The sequence below is a fragment of the Acipenser ruthenus genome, chromosome 18 (genome assembly GCF_902713425.1).
Source record: "Acipenser ruthenus chromosome 18, fAciRut3.2 maternal haplotype, whole genome shotgun sequence".
NCBI classification, from domain to species: Eukaryota; Metazoa; Chordata; class Actinopteri; order Acipenseriformes; family Acipenseridae; genus Acipenser; species Acipenser ruthenus.
The window spans coordinates 24688063-24710803 of NC_081206.1; the positions used below are offsets into that span (position 1 = coordinate 24688063).

A 22741-nucleotide genomic window follows, 5' to 3' on the forward strand; every position below is an offset into this window, starting at 1 on the left:
GGGCTATTTATGTACAGGGCTTTTCCTCTGCCCTGCCACAGCATCCTTAACAACATTTCTACTAGTAGCCTACCTGTTGTTTTTTTTTATTTGAAGAAGTCTAAATAATTCTCAGATATATTAAGGTCGACTACAGATGGTCTCTGGCATGCCAGCCTACTTTTTTTTCCCTCGTTAACTGCTTTAACATGACTATGTAGCAGGCAGTGCTAGCTGATGATGCCCTGCCAGTATGGCTTCTGACTCCTGCCAGTGAAATGAGGCTAAAAACTTATTAGCTGTTTGTGCAAACTGACCTGGCTTTTTTCATGATTAAGACACTTGCTTGCACTCGTAATCAAGTGAGTCCAGACACACTGGTGGCTATATAATGCATGTGACTTTTTTTGACATAAACATCTAATAAAAGTGTTTAACGAGCAATAAAGTCAGCTTAATGGAATTATTAAAGTTTTGTGAACAGGCTTAAAATAAGCCAGTTGAATCAGACACAGCACAACAAATTCACTAAAAATAGGGATTTGCAAGTTCTTCTGAATTCAATCTCTGTCAGTTTGTGAAATCAAATATTGATGATTCAATTGGAAAACGTCGAACCCTGAACCCTTATCCTCTCAGCTTCTTGAGTGAACGAAGATTTCAAAATGTACCATTCACCACACTCCAGCATGCATAGTCAACACACTATGACCAGGTACTTTCAGAATGTCACACACAGATGTGTTAATATAGCCATATACACATAGTTAATTGCTACCTTTTGTTGTTGCTCAAAGAGAAAACCTTTCCCACAGAAAGAGAGCCTTACTTTCATTACACTAAAAACGTCCTCTGTTCTTAAACATACTCTCATTTACAGCCATGCTGGCTCCTAATTGACCATATTTATGGAATGAGTATTAAGGAAAATATCCTTCTCTTGGCATGTGCTGCAACCCTGCTAGCCTGTGTTTTATCATGCTCTCTGTATGATTTTACTTGGCTTTACTACCGTTTTTGTTACCCTGGCACAATGTACCACATTTATAAATAATTTAACCTGATTATTGATGAGACAAAATCCACCGTAAGAAATATAGGCCACCACTTTCAATTCAAATTCCGTTTAGCTTATTAAACCATTGGAAAAGAATGATATGAGCAGTGATACAGTTTTCACCTGCTGTTTGACCATGAGATTTACTGTCACTATAAGCCTATTCATTGACATGTACCTTGTAATACATTGAGTAAGGAGAAGGCAATTTGCCTGATAGGAGTACATGTTATGGATGTGCAAACTAATAGGTGCTATGCTTGATGTCGATGCACGTGCTTGCTCTATTCAGGACAGCAAAACAAATATGGTTGGCTGGAAATTCAGTTTTCATTACACGACTTGTCAATAGCAGTGCACTGGGGAAACAAAAGGTGTTTTGAATTTACTCAACACTTATCCTTCACTGCTCATGGACTTCTCATTGTGCCTGTTTCATATAAAATGTACCCATCTGTTGCTTCATCTAGTCTCCCACTCATGTCATATTTTAATAATACTGTTGTGATAGATAATTGGGTTCACTGGTAAAAAATAAGTATTAAAAATACAACACATTTTCTGAGCACTAGGAAGAATTATAGCAGATGAATGGACAATAACACCATCAAGCTATTGTGGCAGACAATAGTGCATGTTTGACGTTTTCAGGGAGCAGAAAGTTTCAGTCTTAACTTATGTACATTTTCTTGAACCATCCACACAGAATACAATAAGCATCTAATATTCTTAAACCATAAAATATGTCAACACAGACAACTGGCTCAATATTCTCCAGTTCTTAACCCTGTGAATTATTCCATTTAGATTTAAATTTAAATTTGCTGTTGCTTTGGAGATTGCTAATGTGTCAATAAAAATAACTAAATAAATAAATAAATAGCAACAATAATAACACAACCTTTCATACATTCACTGAAGCAGCTACCACAAAAAAATTGTTTAACAAAGTGCTATACATCCATCTCATGCTATCAAAAAGTGGAGCTTTCAAATGAGTGTTCACTCAGCTGAACTGACAATAGCTTTCATTTTCGGGCTCAGCGGTTCAGATCAAACAGCGGCTATCAGATTTGTCTCTTTTCTAAATAAGAGATGTGCTGTCTGGTCGCTCACTTTATCTCCAGATTACTAATGTCAGGAACAGTCATTGTAATAGTTGTTGGCCACTATTGACTTTTTTTTTTAAAGATCTTAAGCATTGCTTCTTATCTACTTGCTGACAGAAGAGGCATCATTTTATGCCATTCTATTTTCCTGAAGTGGTGTCTTCTTTTGTTACAACCACAACACCTCATCTGTGGTGTCCTCGAATTACCAGCATAGAAGATGTGCTTAATTGCTGTGGTATTTTAGAGCTTGCTGCCGTAGAGAGTGTTACGCTTTGAACGTATTCTGAATACGTTCTCAAGGCATTAATACAGAAATGTATTTTACATAACTGATTTAGTTCCAACAGAAATTCTTCTCCCAACAGGGTGTTTTACAAGTGACTACGGCGTGCCAGTTCTTGGGAATTATGGTTTATGAATGTATCCAGTTAAATAGATGTTTTGGATCATGCCTTCATTAGGTTAATAGGTTAATTAGCAATAGGGTAACCGATTTAGAGAGTGAAAGTGTGAGGGTCTTCCAGAAACATTCAGATTAATATTTAACTAGGTCAAGACACTGGTGGTTTGACCTCTATATACCCATAGTCTGTTGAAATAGTTCACATATAGTAGAGCAAAGGTATGCTTGGTGTATTTGTGTATGTTTTCTGGTTTATATCTGGGTCATCTTTGTATTATATTTATTTTTCAGAATTGCCAGTCCTAACCATATGCATTAATGTTTGAACTCAGTTTACCTTTCTATCTTGCCCTATTTTTACTATAAAGGGCTGATGTTATTTAGTCTCAAGAGGCTACTGGATCAATGGAGCAGTGGTTGAACATATACTTCAGAGGGTTATACGATGGATTTCTAACACTATTGGTCAGGCTTGGATGTGTGTTCTTTCCTGAGAGATGGATAAGGGCAAGGCAGTGTTAAAAAAAAAAAAGTGCCAGTACATGTGAGTGAAATGTTAAACAATTGTTCTCTGCAGTATACTAGGAACTACAATTGACATCCAGACACTCATTACATTGGATTCCTGTCTCTTCTCCTTAGAGTTGAGGAGACAGAACTCTTTGAAAGAATAGATATAAATACAAATGTGTTATGTCGTTTTTTTGCTAATTGTGTTTTATCGGGCGACTTCTCTATTTTACATAAATAAAGTAAACTGTAAATGACTTTCCTTATTACATGTATATGGAAATGTTAAAATGTTAAACTGTTTAAAAATACAGATCAGAATCAGAGATTACTTTTTATTGTATATCAGAACCTAGTTCACACCAGTCCTCCCTTCAGTCTTACCTTACAGATTAATAAACCTCGTCCTGTGACAATAACAGGTGGCTGATACTATGTAACTCAAAGTGCTTTATGAGCTTTACTTTGGGTGCATTTGCGTATATGTTTGGTTATTTCCCTTTTTTTCTATTATTTTATTATAGTTTGTTTTATTGGTTGTTTATAGGTCATTTGCTGTGTATTATTTTAATAATAAAATAAAAAGGAAAGATAAAAGTATTTTAATACAAGCAGGGTTATCCAGTCCAGTCTTAAGAAGGTTACCTCCTCTTACACACAATGAACCCTGTAGTTATTATTAAATACATCAGATTTGCTCTTGTCAAAACCTCAGTTCTTCTCATAGACCATCTCCAGTTTCATCCTTTTTTATCATGCTATTAGCATTTTTTTCACAGTTCCTATTGACGGAAACTCAACTTATGACCTTGGGGGCGTTGGAAGGAGCCTATCTGGTATAAAATGTGTCATGAACAGTTAAAGGAATATTTTTCAATCATTTTCTATTTTACAGTTTCATTTAGCTCTTGCAATACAGGTACACTGCTAAGCTGAATCATTTAACATGTACAATGAAAGCTTTCAAATGCACCTGTTGCTTTTGATGAAGTATAATAATGTGTGTGCTGTATCTCAACCAGTCCTTTTCACATTCTTGTCACTTGCTGTGGTGTACTGCTACAGCAGCATATATACAGTGTTGCTAATATGGGCTCTGGACTCTTGACCGGAGGTTGTGGGTTCAATCCCCAGTGGGGGACACTGCTGTTGTACCCTTGAGCAAGGTACTTTACCTAGATTGCTCCAGTAAAAACCCAACTGTATAAATGGGTAATTGTATGTAAAATAATGTGATATCTGTATAATGTGAAATAATGTATAATGTGATATCTTGTAACAATTGTAAAAGTCGCCCTGGATAAGGGTGTCTGCTAAGAAATAAATAATAATAATAATAATAATATTATATTAATGTTAACATTCCAGGCATGTAGCGACATACTGAGGCTTCAAGCATTTAAGCATTTTGCTTCCAGCAGTCTACTGTATTCATGCAAAGAACATGTTCCCAAACAATTCTTCTCAAATCAAAATACAGGTGTCTGGTTCTGTGCACTACAGAAGACTGGTGTTTCTGGCAATGCAAATCACTATGATTTTGTCTTGTTTTATGATCAGATGCGCTGTTAGGAGAATTCTGAGCAAATACAATGTTATGAGTGTTCTCTTGTATTTTGTTATTGGGCGCTTTAAGTCATATCGCACAAGGGTTTGTTGCAGCAGTGTTGTGTAGATTATTTACTAAAATTGGTTAATGAATAACCAATTTTACATAATCATTTTGAATTGTATTACTTTACGACTTTTGCTCAGCATTACTGCCGTATATAGATGATTTACTTTAGTTTGCCATTTAGTTCAGTGGATTACACTTTCAACATCTATTTATGCAAATGTAGGCACAGCACTGGCAACAGTTTGAAAACTTAACAGCTCTGTCATCCGCTGGTAGTGAGCTTTTTATAGCAACCCAGGGAGCTTCTGAAAATGGTGTCTTGGAAAATGATGTCTTGGAAACTGGTAGCTGTTGTGTGTACTGTAGTGTTTCTAGTCCTAGGAATCTTAATTGGAAAGTTTGGTATTCCTCCTGACCTCCCCAGCTGGCTCAGGGGAATGAGTATTGATGGAGACAGCAGCCTCACAGAAAGACTCATGAAGGAAATCCGTGCAGACAACATTGAGAAAAACTTGAAGTAGGTATCCAGCTTGTTCTCACGTATTTTCTACTGGCAATGGCAATAATCTAAAGGTACTAACTGTGCCTGGTATCTACACACAAACACAGATTAAATGCATTCATGAACAGAGCAGGTACAGTACATTATGGGCAACCTTTAGCACACTCTTGGTAATCTGTTCTGGCAATAGGCTCCAGCCCTGCCTGTGTGGTCCAGTGGTTAAAGAAATGGTCTTATAACCAAGAGGTCCCCGGTTCAAATCCCACCTCAGCCACTGACTCATCGTGTGACCCTGAGCATGTCACTTAACCTCCTTGTGCTCTGTCTTTTGGGTGAGACGTAGTTGTAAGTGACTCTGCAGCTGATGCATAGTTCACACACCCTAGTCTCTGTAAATCGCCTTGGATAAAGGCATCTGCTAAATAAACAAATAATAATAATAGTGATTGACATTTGTGTCAGCTTTTGTTGGAGCCACTTTTTGTTTGTGAACACCTGCCTGCTAAGAACCCTGAAAATGTTCAGACATGCTGTCAGTCTGTGGCTCTAGGGGTGTGATGTAGAAGTTTTACAGTTTTCTTTAACCTAATAAAATACCGGACACATCATTGTGAGATGTATTCTGAGAAACAAACATTTGCTGAACAATATGAGTATGCATGCTGATGGGGTAAAGACTTCATACCTACTGCTACATATTTGAAAGGTTACTCTTCAGAACTCTCGAAGATCAATGACCAAAAGCTACTTTGTGTTTATAATGGGAACAGGGTGTTGTTTGAATCAATCCTTATAAATACATACCGTAATTCTGTACATGACGCTCATGTGTTTGTCCTTGGATTCTACTTGAGATCTGTATGCACATTTCAAGTTGAGTAGGTGAATCAATGTGTTTGTATTTGATGCTGTTTGTCATGCATCTGTATGTTTCCTCTTTAATCTATTACTTCCAACAAACATGTCCCACCCACTTACTATATCCTCGCTTCCCTGCTTTTCCCCCATCAATCCTCTACACTTTTTTTATTCCGTGATGATATTGGCTTCAAAGAATGTTTTTGACAACGTAGTGAATATTTTTTGTAGCTATTTGCCTGTAAAGAAGGGGCCAAGTTAAATATGTGCCATAATGTCATTAGTGTGTCTTATTCTTATTCTCATATTTCCATGAATTTGAATAGACAAATGAAGGTGTTCAGGTTTGAGGCTTGGCATATTCACGATGTGCAATCTTTTTGCGCAGGTACTTCACACAAAAAGCTCATATCGCTGGCAGCCCCCGAGAAGAAGAAGAGCTGGTTAATTATATTTTTAATGAGTGGAAAAGTCACCTTGATAGTGCTCGGATCTACCCCTACTCTGTACTACTCTCCTATCCAAATGCCAGTGACCCAAATTACGTAGCTGTTCAGCTTGAGAATGGCACTGAAGCTGACGTGTCGGCCAAGGTGGAGAAAATTCTCAACCCAGACCAGGAGGAGGACCCCACTGTTGTAAACCCTTTTAATGCTTACTCTCTTCCCGGCACTGTCGTGGTAAGATTCTCTTGTGTTAGTGTAAGGGTCAGACGCTTTAGCATCCTTTTATCTTAAATTTCCTTTGCAGAAAATCTGTAATTGCCTATTTTAGATAGAAAGATATCTATTGCAGATGAGATCAAAGAAACTGTTTATTAGTTGTCAGAGTTGATTTAATCAGGTGTTGTGCAGGTGGTGGTTTAGTGCACCCCATTATTACCAATTGGCAATTGGAAGAACACTGGTTGGCTAGTTTTCTAATGTGGGAGTGTTTGGGGGGACAGTAGTCCCAGTAGTGAGAGATTATTATTTTTCTATTAGTTTAACAACCGATACTGTTCAGCTGGCTCATTAGCAGAAGGGCAGCTTTGTGCTGAGCAGTTCTAAGTTGGAGCAGCCTATGTAAACCACCTGGTGTGACCAAAATGTAACTCAAGCTTCTAGAAGATACTTAACTTCTAGAAGATACTATGCATATAATTATTTTGGAGTATACATTTTTAAGGGACATTTACAACATTAAATACAAAACTAGTATGGTGTTACACTGAAGAGGTTTTATAGTATTACTAAAATAATTTCTGCTATTTACAATATATTATGATAGGGTGTTTTTTTTCTTGTTTTGTAATATCACTGGGTGTCTCTTTCAGTAAGTGGTGCACTGGTGCCTCACGATTGACTTAAATTGCATTTACCATTCTAATCTGAAACATCACTGTGCATCTAATTGGTTCGGTGAACAGCAACAACTACTTTATTTAAGAAAGACAAGCATGTGTTATTCTGGGATTCATGCCATGTCTCAATACTATATATATATATATATATATATATATATATATATATATATATATATATATATATATATATATGTTTTATTGATATGCAGCATTTAGAAACAATTAGATTTGTGCTACAAAAAATAATGTCAAAGATGAATTCCAGTACATTTAAATATGCAATTATTTTTATATCTTTTTTTTTAATTGTGTAGGGGGATCCTGTTTATGTAAACTATGGGACCATTGAAGACTTCACATACATGAAGAGGAATCTTTCAATTGATCTGAATGGAACAATTGCAATTGCTCGCTATGGGAAAATTTACAGAGCGGACAAGGTACAGTACATGAAAATGCTTTATTTGTTTATAACATGCACTTAAGCACTTAAGGGGATTCATAAAAATAAAATAAAAAACCTTGAGCTTCGCTCTCATTGTTTTGGGTGCATTTGTGAACTCACCCGGACCATGTTCTGAAGCATTTATTTGAATGATCTAAACAGCAGGGTTAGCCATGATTCCATATCATATTATTTGCAGGTAAAACATGCAGCAGAGTTTGGCTGTGTTGGGATGGTACTGTACTCAGACCCTGCAGACTATGCAGTTGACAGTGAGGTGAGGGTGTACCCTGATGACTGGTGGTTGCCTGGTACAGGAGTTCAGCGTGGGACTGTCCTTCCCAGAGACGGGGATCCTTTGACACCATATTACCCATCAATAGGTGAATAAAGTGGCTATTTTTTTCATATTAATATCTTTACACAAAGGCCACTAGTTTTTTAGTTGGCAGGCAGCTCCACTGTCCAATAAAGGTGTGTTGTTTATTTGTGTGTCCCCAAGATTGTGGTGCATCATGGCAGTAAACTGTTAAAAGTGTTTTATCTAGCATTAAAGCAATCAGTATCCCACGGCAACTACTTTGAAAGGGCTGTGAAAAATATATAAATATAGTCTGCATGCTCTTTTTTTGTTTATAGTTTAAAATGGATAGAAACCAATATGAGGTCTGTTCCTTTAAATTAGTTGTCCAGAAGTTAAACATGGTACCTGCCTGTCCAAAGAAAGACATAAAAAACAACACTGGGAACACCCACCAACACATTGTGCACTTCGGTGCTTAGGAAAGGAAGGAGTAAGCCCTGTTATGTGCTTAATTGGAATTGGTTGAATATAGCCAATGGAAAACTGTTCACTTCATTCAAGCACTTAGACAGGCACATGGCCCCTTTAGGTGCCTCCATCTTTTGAATATGTGTATAACTGAGCTGCCTTTGGGTTATATAACTGCTGCATCTTATATACTATAGTATACTATAGACTATAACCAGAATATACGGTGCACCTTGTATATAATGCGCAACCCACATAAAACTAACATAAATGTACAAAATGGTGTGTGTTATACTCTGTAGATGTTGGTACTTCCTTCTTTCAAGATCACATGCTTAAATAACAAGCAGCTTTAAATGACATTTTTACCTTTTTTTATACTTTTCATTAGCTTTGTAAGCATTCTGAGTAGTCCCAGTATGAGTGCTGTTGCTCAAGTCTTGAGTTTTATTGATTTCTTCTGTATGTCCTTGGAAAGTGTGCCAGTAAAACCTTTCATGAGCTCCTTATGAAAGTTTTCAGTTATGTCTGGTAAGTGACTCAGATACTATCTCTATGGCTACCAGTAGCATCCCTTGAACAGTCAATGTCGGCACTTTATTTTTCAAAAAGGGAACCTATGCCATGATTACTGCCTAGATATGTCAATTTAACTAATGTGGTATCGTAACACTATGTTTAAACAATCCAACTTTACTGCTCAGTGTTTGTTGTACGTGTTACACAGGAATAACTGTCAGAATCAGGTTGTTTTAGAATGATGTGTAGATAATTACAACTGAAATGTGTCAAATATCAATGGAACAGACATTTTCTAGTTTCAATACAACATTAGATTCAGTATTGATCAGCTGAGGTAATTGTTAACTTTAATCAGTGCTCATGTTGATAAGAACAATGAACATACGTTGTGGTAATTACTGTAAAACATGATGAACAATTAGATGACATGTTATTGAAGTTGTTGGCCTTGACATATTATTCATTTAAACAATAGAAACCTAATAGGTGGATAGCTGACCTATTTGTTAGGTAAGGCACAAAACCATGAGGTTGATTGACCATTTTTTGCTCCTTATTGTACAAACACATCCCAGCACTATCAGGGCAGAGCACCAAATATTGTTTTTGTCAGTGTGATTGTTTCTGAAAAAAGCAACTCAGCACAGGGATGAAGGGCTATGAGATGGAGAAGATGCAAAGGAGTTCTGAGTCATTTACATACAGTAGAAGATCATTCACACCGTCTGTTATAGCATGGGGTTCAAATATAAAACAAAGTAATAACAACAAAGCAAAATCGTTGATCTCTTCTCCTGCGTTTGCGACACAGAAACAGACTGAGCTCTCAAAATGAAGCTGCTCCACTGGAGTTTCATTTAGTTTGCCTCTCTTAGATACGTCTTTCATGCAAGCCATGTGATTTCAGGTTTTCCTAATTTCTCTAAAACAACACACACCATGAATCTCCAAGGCAGTCTCTCTTTTCATGCTGTGTAATACCAGATGCTGCATCTTTCCGGCACATTACTTTCAGAAATAGCTGTGCTGCTGTTGCAGTTTGAAGCTGAACCAGGTGGCTGATTGCACTAATTGTTATTCCAGACCCTGCAAATAATAAAGTAAACGTCATTCTCCTAAAGGTATTACCAGCACAGTAAACTTGGAAAGTATAATACATTGTGACAGGGCCCGGTATTAAAAAGTACACTACAGTACAATGACTTTACACTTGTATTCTGTAGTAAAACGTCTTATTTCTGAAATGTTTGTACTTTAGTATTAGCGTTTAAACTTTGTAATATTCTCTGGTGCTAGCAGCTTGCAGGCATCTTCTTGGCTGTTAACCTACAGCTATAAATATTTGTCCCTAGGCCACAGGACCATACTGGGGAATTAATTCCTACTAACAGCATCAACAGCAGAATTGCCTTCTCATTTCACAACAAGATTTATAGCTAATGTGTTTTCCCTGTGGGCTAGAACGTCCTGCCTGCCTGGGGTACACCACAGTACTGCACTCTGTGCTTTCCAAGGTGCTGACCTTTGAATGAACACAAAAACGGTCTGCTTTTACTTGTGTAGGTAAATCTGCAATATCAGAGCTCAATAGTGGAGATGCTTGTATCCTGAAGCCTGTCTTTTGTTGAGAGGAGTTACGCTAAACATGGGTAACTGATTGAAACAATGAGTTTCCTTCGATGGGATTCTGGATCACATCCAGCAGGTAAACTGTTAAACAATTACAGGCATCAGGTGAGGCTAATGATTGGTTGAATGATTCTGCTTGGATGATTGCATGGATTCTGGGATTCCATGCAATCCATCATGGTGGAAAGACCAACATAATTGAAAAAACAAAACAAAGGCAGGGTGAGTACAGCAACAACATTATGACAACTACAATATAAAATAATTTGATCCAAATATTCAATGAATTTGCTATATAAACCCCAAAAAAATATTCTTAACCTCTGATGTCAGGAAGGGCTATTACTGTCCATTCATGTTTGTGTAATTCGGTTTTTCATTCTGTTATGGCAACATTAATGTCATCAGCATGGCGCATGACTCCCAATATACATTATAAACCCAAAGAATGAATTTCAACTAATATAGTCAGCCACTCAGGCAGTTTGTTTGGCTGTTGTAAATGTCAGCTGCTCAATTACAGTTACAGGAGCTCAAATAGAAAATATGAGTCACCCACAGAGTATTGGACCACATTTGTAGCTTGTGATATTAAAAAATGAAATTCTGATTTGATACTGTGATGGTTCCTGATGTTATGTGCGTGACGTGATGTGGTGTGCCCTACTGCTCCTCTCTTGGAGCTGTGGTAGAGGGTTCACAATGGAGCACCTAGTGGCCGAGGTTTGTGTCACATCCCAAGCATAGGTAATTCATTACAGTACCTATGATAAGTGGACAAAAAAATACAGCAACTTATGTTTCACTGTGTGTTGTGAATCATAATATTGCTTTCAATTACTGTAATCCAGAACACCGTAGGGGTGTGTCAATTATTCAGACACGCTACTCCTTCAACTTGTTTAATTATACTGGGAAAAAATGTGTTAGTTTCACATACTAGAACAAACACAGAGTTACAACTGCAGAACAGTGGAGTATGTGTGTGTGAAAAGCTTTCTAAGGGGTCACCATTTACAGAGAATAGACCAGCGTGGGGGGATTTTACATGTTTGGTTGGTCGAATTGGCTGCTATTTAGGTATATTCTTGTGATGAAGCATGATCTAAAGAGCAGCCAAATCAACTCGTCCAGACCAGCAGCCTTTTTGATTACGTATTTGCCTTCTCTTGATTAGTGGAAATCATTAATAGCAGCAGTGTGGAGTAGTGGTTAGGGCTCTGGACTCTTGACCGGAGGGTTGTGGGTTCAATCCCCAGTGAGGGACACTGCTGTTGTACCCTTGAGCAAGGTACTTTACCTAGATTGCTCCAGTAAAAACCCAACTGTATAAATGGGTAATTGTATGTAAAAATAATGTGATATCTGTATAATGTGAAATAATGTATAATGTGATATGTTGTAACAATTGTAAGTCGCCCTGGATAAGGGCGTCTGCTAAGAAATAAATAATAATAATAATTAATAAGATATTCGTGTTTGCTACTGCCAAATGTATTGTGTATCAATAAAACCAGATCCAGTCTAGTTCTAATGGATTTTGGTCAAAAATGACAATGGCTATGACAAGATTGGGGACTTTGTCATATCTGGTATATAATATATTGTTTATTATTACAACATTTCAAATGTTGGCTGATCACATGGCTGTGTGTATTTATTTTTATGGTTACCCATTACACAGTGCTTTACAAAATTAAATCTGACAGAAAAGCATAGGACTTGTAGGGTGCAAGACACAGTTCTGATTTGTAAATATGAGAAAGCAGAGTTTTAAGCCTTCAAAAAGGAAAAACAGTACAAAAAATAAATGATTGTATTAAGAAAAAAAATCAAAATGTATGAATTATATTCGTTGCATTGGTGTCCAGTGAGGGTATGTTGTATCACATCGAAACACATAACAGGCAAGTCAATACATACTGTACTCCATCCATCTATTTATGTATACATCAGTTCATCTATCAATAAACCTGTCTACTCTTATATTTATTAATGATCTATTCAACTATGTACAGCAAATGAAGATGTCTAGTGTTTGTGTTTGGCATTGATCTTTTACATGTCCAATTAACATTACCAATATAATAGTAATGGTTATTATGTTTGTAAAATGTTCCTTATTGGCTTGCAGTTAGTAATTATCATTATAGATTACCAAACTTGTGGGTAGGGGTTCTGATCCACAAGGACAGATGCATTCAATTGGGGAAGTGTGAGAGTGTAAAAGTTTTTTTTTTTTTTTGTGGAACCCCTGGGTGATAAGAATGTACACAGTGAACTTTGACTGCAGTCGTCCTCAAAATCAATATGCAATTCTCTACTGTACCCCTCATCAACAGCTGTAAATATTTTTCTCATTGACCATAAAAGTAAATACAAATGTTAGCCTTTAATCACAAGGTGCTGCAACCCAAACCTTCATTTAAAGCTGGTGGTGTATTCTGGAGGGCAAATGTTAAATAAACAGACTAAATATGCATTCCAATCCAAAAGTTTATATTCGTTTTCATAATAAATATAGTATAATGTACACTGTTATTCAAGTCTGATTAACCACAATGTTAGACTAATACTGTACTGGCTGGACTAGCTAGTGTGCATGTAGATACCTGCTGTAATGAATTCTTTTAAAGTGCACATATTCATTATATAATGTTTTTATGGCTGTGTCTTTGTTATATTCTGTATAAGAGCTTCACTAACAGTGTTACATGCTTCTTTTTGTTCTGCTCTGTTTAGATTCTATACAGAATGGCTAAGAGGGCATAATAACATTTCGGCTTAGAGACGACACAATACTTATTTGTATTTCTATATTAACATTCACCCACGTTTACAATTCTGTTATTTTATTTTGTCACTTTAATGATTTGCTATTCAATATATTTTTGCAGAATTGATCTTGCCGTGTTTATGTATATCTGAATTGATTTGTGGTATTGGATTATTGCAGCTACTGCAAGTAATCACTGAAGAAAGGTCCTTTCACTCCAGCGGGGTTCTGGGGCTATTATGTCACTGTGTATGCTTGTAGAGACAAACCTGCTCTGTGGCTGGTAAGAGAACAGGAAATGAAAATGGATGTGTTGCAAATAGAAAATGGTGGTAGGTCAAAGCCGGAAGAGTTTGAAAAGAATGAGTGGGTTTTACAACAGCTAGGTATATACTGTGCACTGATTCATCTGATTTGCTCAGTTCTACCTGCACTACATGGTTTTTCAGTGCTTGTAGGATAGATTAAAAACAATTGCTATCGACTTACAATACTGTCAGAGGTCAATTTTTTTTCGTGATTTACTATTAGATTATAAAGTGCAGTGTGTCTCAATATGACATTTTACTTTGCACCAAAAAATTAAAAAAGAAACAATCTAAAACTTAAATACTACTGCTACAACAAACACACTTTTTATTTGAGTTCATAATCTTGTGCAAAGCAGGACTTACAAACATAGGATATTACCATTAGTTACATATTTCTAATGCAAGTGCAACATATTTTAGTGTATTTAAATATGGCTATACATATTTAAATACTGTACGGCACACAACAGTTTTGGGGCACTTGTTGGCAATGAGGCCCATTTATCTAATTACAGTACAGTATGTACTGAAAGGTTGTTTTTTTCTGATGTCTTTGTTGCAAATTATATAATTAGCATGGCCTAGATATTGGCAATTATGTTATTTTGTCTGTTTCTCTAGCAATTCCCCCAGAAAGCAGAATGAAAAGAACAGTGAATTATTAATAATTGCTGTAATGCATTTCTGGGCATTTCAAGCCTTTTGAAAATGAAGCTTAAATGAATTCTGTTGTATCAATAGGTAACAAGTGTCAAAAAATCTTTTTAAGTTTTTTAAGTTGTCCAAATATAGGATTGCATTCACAAAGGAATTTTTTTTATCTTCAGCCACACTATAATATATATATATATATATATATATATATATATATATATATATATATATATATATATATATATATATATATATTAGTACGTATCATCCATTTGTCTGGTTGTCCGTTTGTTCTTCATACTCCCTATTTGAAAAACTAACAATATCTAAACATACTACCTAAATAGTGTGACAATGAGATTGTGAATGAAGTGAAAGGCAATTACATGGTTTCAACATAATCTTGCATGATTTAGACAGTGTGGGTAGGCTAAACATAAGGCATGCAGGTCATTGCTCCTAATATATATATATATATATATATATATATATATATATATATATATATATATATATATATATAGATAAAAAATAGGTAGTCTTATAACATGATTATTCCCAAATGTAATGTATTGAAATCTATACAAGGTTATTATATACATTATAATGAATGGATCTTTCCAGTTAGAGACAAGATTTTATTTAGAAAACAACATGCTGCTGATTTGTATAGACATGCAGCCAAGTCTAAGATGACACCAGGTTGTTAAAGCAAGTCTTAATTGCTACTCAAATGGTTACAGAATTGCATCAGTCACCAAGTTTAAATGTGTGAACTTTAATGACCATTCCTCAAAGGAGTCTATTCTCCAGAATGTCCCAGAGAGTCCTTTAGGTATTCAAGCTCATTTCAGACTGAAAGCAGAGATACTGGGCTACATATTTCCATGTCATTCACGTGTGTTTTCTAACATTTATATGAATATCAGTACTGACTTACCACCCTGTTTATTTAATATAGCAAATACACAAATCATCTGAAGAACAATGGTGTTTTTGTTCATCAATATCATGTTACTTTTAGCACTTTAAATCATATGACTATTGTTTATTTCAAATTACATTTGACTTGGTTGTGGTTTTTTTTTAATTCTCTACAGAGTCTGCATTTTACCAAAAAGAGAGTGACTCTTTTAGTGTATCTGCGATCCCAGTTACTCCAATAGGATATGATGATGCTATTAAATACCTCAGGTAATTTACATTTAAATGTGGCATACATAAAGATTTTCAAGACGATATCATAGAAATATTATACAAACCTTTCTTTTTTCTATTTTAGAAAAATATCTGGACCAGAAGCAAACAGCACATGGCAAGGGGGTCTGAATGTGACATATCGACTTGGTCCAGGATTTATTCCTCCTTATAGCAACAGGTGATGACCTAACATTTATTCAGCTAAGACCCTTTGCAGTATTTCACACTGGCATTTTAAACATTCATGTCCATATTAATAATGATCTTCAGTAGTGGCACATCGGTGGCAGTGCAATATTGTCTTTACTCAGAGGTCAATGTTAGCACTTTAACATAAAGTAACAGTGGTAACACAATGTTATGAACCAATGCATACTGATAATCCATTGTTGTACTGTGGTACTTTATCATGAAATATTTTATTTCAATCCACAGTACATTTGGTAGTAGTGGTAGGGTCTGTTAGCTTAAAATCAAATTCTGTTTTTGTTTTGTTTTTTACTGACTAAATGCTGTTTGCAATAATTATCTGCAGCCCGCAAAGCAGGGAGAAGATACTAAAATTATACTTTCCGTCCATCTGTCTTTCACACTCCATCACTCACTAACTAAGTAGGTTATAGAGGTCATTGTTATGCAGGTAGACTAAAGCATATACAAGGATTGTGTGAAACCTTTGACTTTTGACCTCCCGGTCAAGGTCACAGAATATCAAAACGATTCTCTGTTTGACGTTCTCACAATCGGGGTAGAACCAATGACCCGATTTGGATAACATTTTGTAGAATCAAACAATGAACTTGGTTCCTATTGCGTTTAAAGTAAATCTGTGAATGGCAAATAGGTCAAAATAGCCTCTGTTTTGGCCATTGACCAAGAACCAAAATCATTAATCCAGCAATGACCTGCTGAGGATTCACATACATTGGGCAGGAGTTAATTGTGGAAATACTTAGTAGTTTTATTTGCATCTTGCACTTCATTCTTAGTTTGCTGTAAGGGGCTCAGAAGTTTCCAGGATTTAAAATGCTTTACAAAATTCATTTAGTGCCTGTCTGCTTTCTTCAGTCTCTCAATAGTAAACTTGCTGGGGATGAATATGGGCTCTCCCTGGGCACAGTATTTTCAGCACCACATGAGGTTTACCAATCAAGTCAATCAGAGTTCTTCTCCAAGCTTTGAAAAATGTATGTGCACATACTTGGAAAATATGCTGCAAACTCATTCATTAGTACATTACAAAAGGTATTATTAGCAGTCTGGCTGTGGCAGATAAGTATAATTCCAAGGCACATGATAATGCTTTTCAGGTTGGCTACATTTGAAAAAAAGATGGAAGTACTCAGGACTGTATGGTGATGTAGAAAGAAATCAGCAGATGTCTCCATGGCAACTCACAGTAGTTTCCTGGTGAATTTATTGGTAGCTTAAAAAAAAAAAAGTTAATCCCCCCCAAAACAATGCAGATATTAAAATAAATATTTACTTTTTTTCTGTGAGCATTCAAATTCAAATGGAAAAGTCTCTGAAACTAAAGGATTTAGACATAACCGCATAGGCTCTCGCATACAAATTAGAAAAAACAAAAAACAAACTACTACTGACAAATTTTACAGGCCCTACATGTAAATAGGCCTACGTTAAAGAAGCAGCATAACATTGTTAAAGGGTATTACAATACCTTTCATAAACATTAGACGCTTGTGATGTTTATCCGTCATCCCTGGGAACTTTAAAAACAACTTAGTGATGTTTCAGATTTACGTGTCAATTTTGGTTAGCACCAACTTCTACTGAAGCTGTATGCATTGTTTAAAAGGCAGGCTGCAGTCCAGGACATTACATCATCTTCATTCTGGGTCAACATGGCTGAAGGTGCTGCACCTGCTTTGCACTCGTGTGGCAGCTTGTTCTTCAATTGCTGGTAATAGGGATGGTTTTATATAGAACACTATATTCCAAGGTTATATTATAGAAGTCGAATGGATTCTATAATGTTGAAGGCTGCTTTTAGTTTTGCTTTGTACAGTTGATTTAGTAGGAATGCTTTTATTGTCACATTATTCAGAGAATAGTGGTAATGATATAATGGCAGATTCTTTAAGCAACACAACTTTAGCCTTTGAAAAATCTGACCTTTAAAAACTGATAAAAAAAAGGAAGGCAGCTAATTATGAGATGGATTGGAAGAGATGGATGAGAGTAATTGTGACACAGATTAAATCCCAGATGCTTTGGGCTCAGAGACTAGTGGTTGTCTATCATTTTGGCAGAAAGTGACTAATGCTAGAAAGATTAAACTTGGAGTTTTCTTTTTTTAAAGCTTCTCTGGTTCCTGCATGTAATTTGCACTTTTACTGTGAAGAGGAAAAAAAAAACTTATTAAACAACTCAGATATTCCATTTAAGAACTATTTACCAGCATATATGATTTATTTTCTAGTAATGCTTTTTAGAAGTAATCTCCATTGTATATAAATTATTCTGTCAATTCTGGAATGCTTCCATATAATATAGGTTATTAGCAGCTCTCATTAAAATAAATAACATTATTAAAACAAGCTAAGACGAAGCTGCTTGAAAAGGTTAATTGTGTCCGATAATCATCTCAGGCAGGCAGGGCTGTGTATCAACAGGTGCATGTAGCCATCATGTACAGGACTGGGTGCATGTAGACTTTTCTGATCCCACATGAATGGGCAAAAGGTCAATCTAATTAAATTTCACTTTCAAACCATTAAATAACCAATTGATTCATCAGATGTCTATATGAAAGATCAGTCAGCACTAACGGTCACATTGGATTATAAACCAATCAATAAAAGAAAATAAATAGCTATATGTATGGTGTGACTGTACTTCAGTACTGTATATTGACTGACTCTCTGCATTTGGTCAAGAATTACAGTTTTGCTGATAAGGTCATGCTCAATGTACAGTATGCAAAAACAGAAGAGGGTGGTTGTCAGAAAAACCAACAGATAACTGATGTTTACCCTTATAAAAGTGTACTATAGCAAAACCATAGCAAAGTGTAATAAAGCATGCTAAAGCATAGGTACGCATTGTAAGGTCCTGAGATGTACAGTATAGTAAAGCATATTAAGAAGCATGGCAAACCATGGGAACACTGCTAAATGAACAATGTAAATTTACAAAGGTAAAAAAAGTGTAGGAGCAAAAATAAGGTCTAGGGGAATCCGTGCAGATAAAATAAAACGGGATGGCTTGTATGCATCTATCACTGTACACAAGATATACAACGATAGTGCTGAAATAATTGTTGATTTTATTGTGTATACAGCCACCAGCAATGTCAAAATAGATTTCAATCACTTTTAAATGAGTATTATTTATTTCTTAGCAGGTGCCCTTATCCAGGGCGACTTACAATTGTTACAAGATATCACATTATTTTTACATACAATTACCCATTTATACAGTTGGGTTTTTACTTAAGCAATTTAGGTAAAGTACCTTGCTCAAGGGTACAACAGCAGTGTCCCCCACTGGGGATTGAACCCACAACCCTCCGGTCAAGAGTCCAGAGCCCTAACCACTACTCCACACTGCTGCCACAATGGGATGAGTAAGATCCATACCCAGATAAGACACTTGGTTGAAGCTGAAGCTCTCTCCCTGTGCTGAGGACCATACTGTACCTCTACACAGCTCCCCAATTTTCTTCTCAAAATGTTTCCTAGTATGCATAAATAACATTTAAAAGGCATCATTGATTTCATTAGCTGCTGTGCAGCATTGTTTAAAATGCAAGGCCCTGTCATTGCAGGTGGTAACAACGTGATGTTGACACATTAAGGTCATTTCACCCCACAGATGAAACCTGCTGTTTTTAGATATGCACCATATATACCACATGGGAAGAAAATCTTTTAAATGAAATGATTTCTACTTTAATGTCATACAGTATAGAATACAAAAAAATAAGACTTTGAATACATCATACAGAATAAGACCATTTAGAAAGGTAGATTCACAAGACATGCACAAGAACTCTTTTGCTAAAAAAAGTAATTTCATGTAATGCAATAGTTTTTTTTTTAAAAACCGAGTCCAAACACATTCTCCACGCCATAAGTAAGATTGAATGAAAGCAACAGATGTAACAGAAAACACTTGACTTACTGCAGCTCTTTAAAAATTCTTAAAATGAATTGCCTTGACCTGCCGAATCATAGATAAAGACAAGACTTCCATATTGTCTTGATGGTCAGTTTATTTTATATTCTGATTTTGTAGCACTGAAATCTGATTAGGAAGCAAGCATAATGGGATGAGTCTGTGTGAATGAATTAAATGTTCATGCATTCAGAATGTGATTAAAGAACAGATATGGAAGCATACACTGTAGACATATGGAATAGAGTGGTCATTCATTTTTTAAATTAATCTTCAGAAGAGAAGAGTGCATGATCCAATTAGCATCAACACATCTTTTCTGCTGTATTTGAATGACTTTAAGCAATTTAACAGATTAAATACTGCTTTTGTCATTTATTTGCCTTATTTATTTCTTTAGTTACTGAACAAAGTATGTAAAGGTGTACATAAGACAAAAATGTTGAATAAGTACAAAAACAGCCTTTGCTAGTGCTGTAGGTAGGATCAGATAATTACTGTTCAAATAAATTTGCTTCTAAAGAAGTACTGGAATGCAAATATCTATACACTGACAGATGATTGCTCATTACAACATGACTAGTGGGGTATATTAGGATTAATGATAAAGAAGCTGGCTTTTCTCTTGGGGACTTTTCTTTAATGTGTTTCCACATTAGAACATAAGAACATAAGAAAGTTTACAAATGAGAGGAGGCCATTCGGCCCATCTTGCTTGTTTGGTTGTTAGTAGCTTATTGATCCCAGAATCTCATCAAGCAGCTTCTTGAAGGATCCCAGGGCATCAGCTTCAACAACATTACAGGGGAGTTGGTTCCAGACCCTCACACTTCTTAATCTTTCTCTCACTACCTTGGAGAACTTATTTTTCTGAGCTGGTTCTCCCACAGGCATCAAGTGAGTCGTTGTGTTATTGGTACATCAAAAAAAAAAAAAAAAAAAGACAAACTCTTACAACATTTTTATTTGTTAATACAATTGTAGACCAGACTAATTTTAAACTATAATAATCCTGGTGATGACGATCATATTGCTTTGGGTCTTGTCTCGCAATATAAATAAGAATAGTATTGCTAAGCTAAACGCAAAATATGTAGCTGCTTCTTTGGATTTTATTACTTAAAAAAAAAAAATAATAAACAGCTTGAAGCAATTCCAAAAATCAGATACAAGTAAAAGTCTGATACATGATTGTTCTTTGCCCTGGAGAATTGTCTTAATAATTAAACCTAGCAGTTTAAAGGGGAAAAGGCCCATCTTTTGGGGGGGATAGTGAGTCTCACTTCCCTGATTTGGAGTTCCAGTAACTCTGCAGGTTCTTCATGTGGTCAGAGGGGACCACCGGCCACACTATTCTTTCGCAGCTCATGCGCTTTATCTTGCCTCAAGAAAGAAGGTTCTGCTTACTTCCTTCTTTACCCTTCTGGGACGTGATCCTCTTACTCTTAGTGTTCTTTCCGATTCTCTTTTCTTCCTTACGTCAAGGCTTCGTATGAGGCATTCCGTCCTCTGAGGGTCGAACCTGGTCACTAATTGGGACCCAGTTGCGAGGCCGAGCCTATAACAACTCTCAGAGAAGTCAAAGGACCGCCTTTTCATGGGCCCGGAGACCATTAGGGTTAGCCTCAACTCCATAAGGAAGGCTCTCTCGGTTGGAGTCCGGCCTGTCTTTTTCTGTCTCATTGAAACCTCTAATATGTACCCTGAATGTAATCTATAGAGGATTCCAAGGTTGAGTTTTACTATCCTAATGGCTGGAATATACTTTTAACTGCAGATCAATATGTTGTCCTTGGAAACTATCGAGACGCCTGGGTGTTCGGAGCTGTTGACCCCTCCAGTGCCTCTGCAGCTATGATGGAACTCAGTAGAGCTTTTGGGGAACTGCTGAAAGATGGTACAGTAATTAAAGGAGCAGTTACTGCTCCTGCAAACACAAGATGCACAGTATGCTATGTCGAATCTGATAACCAACTAGTGACAAGTACTTAAGGGATGTTATCATTTGGTTTTTTACTCCCCACTGGGGATGAAATTCCCTGCCAAGGGGGTAAGTGGATGCCATTGTATGTCTGTCTGTCTGTCTGTAGGTTTGACAATTTCAGAGTTTCCCATGCTTACAGTATCTTCTTTAGCAGGCTACTCTGTGGTTTTCTTTTGCGAAATGCATGCAGAAATGTAAATGAAAAAGAGGAATTATTTTCTTTGCATCATTAGAAACAGCATTAAATTGTAAAAGACCAGCAAGAGAGGGTGTTGTAGCGTACAATAAAGGAATAATGCCCTCTCTTGTGGAGCATTCAAGTTTCTAATAATACATAGTTTGAGAGCACAGAAGACTTTTTTCTGTTTAACCCATTTGAGGACAGGCTACATTTTCATTTTTAACTGGCACCTACCTGTTATTTAAATGTTCTCTTTACTATAGTGTTATGATAACTAACTCTAATTTTGTTAACCGCAGAACTCGAAATGTAACTTATTTCTGAAAATATAGCCCTTCATATGCTTTTAGGATGCCTCAATATAAAATAAGAAAATGAAGAATAAAAATGATCCTTTTCTTGGTGTTTTCCTACCCACAGTGTTGAGCAGCCAAAACAAATAATTATATATTTTTTTCTGTGAAGAAATATTGATTTAGAATGTATCAAATTACATAAATACAGCTTATTCTGATTTTTTCAAATAAATGTATTTGGTACTTAAATAGTTTAAAGCAAAAAAAGTCTTAAAAGCAAGATATTTAAAAAGACAGAATTCTAATGGATTAGGTAGCATGGTAATGGCCCTGTGGTCTCTTGTGCTGATGGACCTCAAAGTGAAACTCTAACCACTGCATCCTGCTGTATCTTAACAACCATATTAAAAAGGAATTTAGAATCTATGGAGTAGAAATCTAAGTAAT

At 36.1% G+C, this 22741-nt stretch overlaps 1 protein-coding gene across 1 annotated transcript; it reads left to right on the top strand.

Moving 5' to 3' along the window:
- Positions 1-4914: 4914 nt before the first annotated feature.
- On the top strand, positions 4915-21821 carry LOC117422047 (glutamate carboxypeptidase 2-like). Its single transcript, XM_058991657.1, has 7 exons — positions 4915-5196; positions 6428-6719; positions 7699-7824; positions 8029-8212; positions 15594-15687; positions 15776-15871; positions 21611-21821. The coding sequence occupies exons 1-7, from the start codon at positions 4991-4993 to the stop codon at positions 21663-21665; spliced, it is 1053 nt and encodes a 350-aa protein (XP_058847640.1). The 5' UTR covers positions 4915-4990; the 3' UTR covers positions 21666-21821.
- Positions 21822-22741: the final 920 nt, after the last annotated feature.

What these genes read in the sequence shown, in the direction of transcription:
- LOC117422047 (XM_058991657.1), top strand. Translation starts at nt 4,991, where the DNA reads ATGGTGTCTTGGAAAATGATGTCTTGGAAACTGGTAGCTGTTGTGTGT. An exon ending in AACATTGAGAAAAACTTGAA is followed by an intron (nt 5,197 to 6,427) that starts GTAGGTATCCAG and finishes CTTTTTGCGCAG; the next exon opens with GTACTTCACACAAAAAGCTC. An exon ending in CTCTTCCCGGCACTGTCGTG is followed by an intron (nt 6,720 to 7,698) that starts GTAAGATTCTCT and finishes TTAATTGTGTAG; the next exon opens with GGGGATCCTGTTTATGTAAA.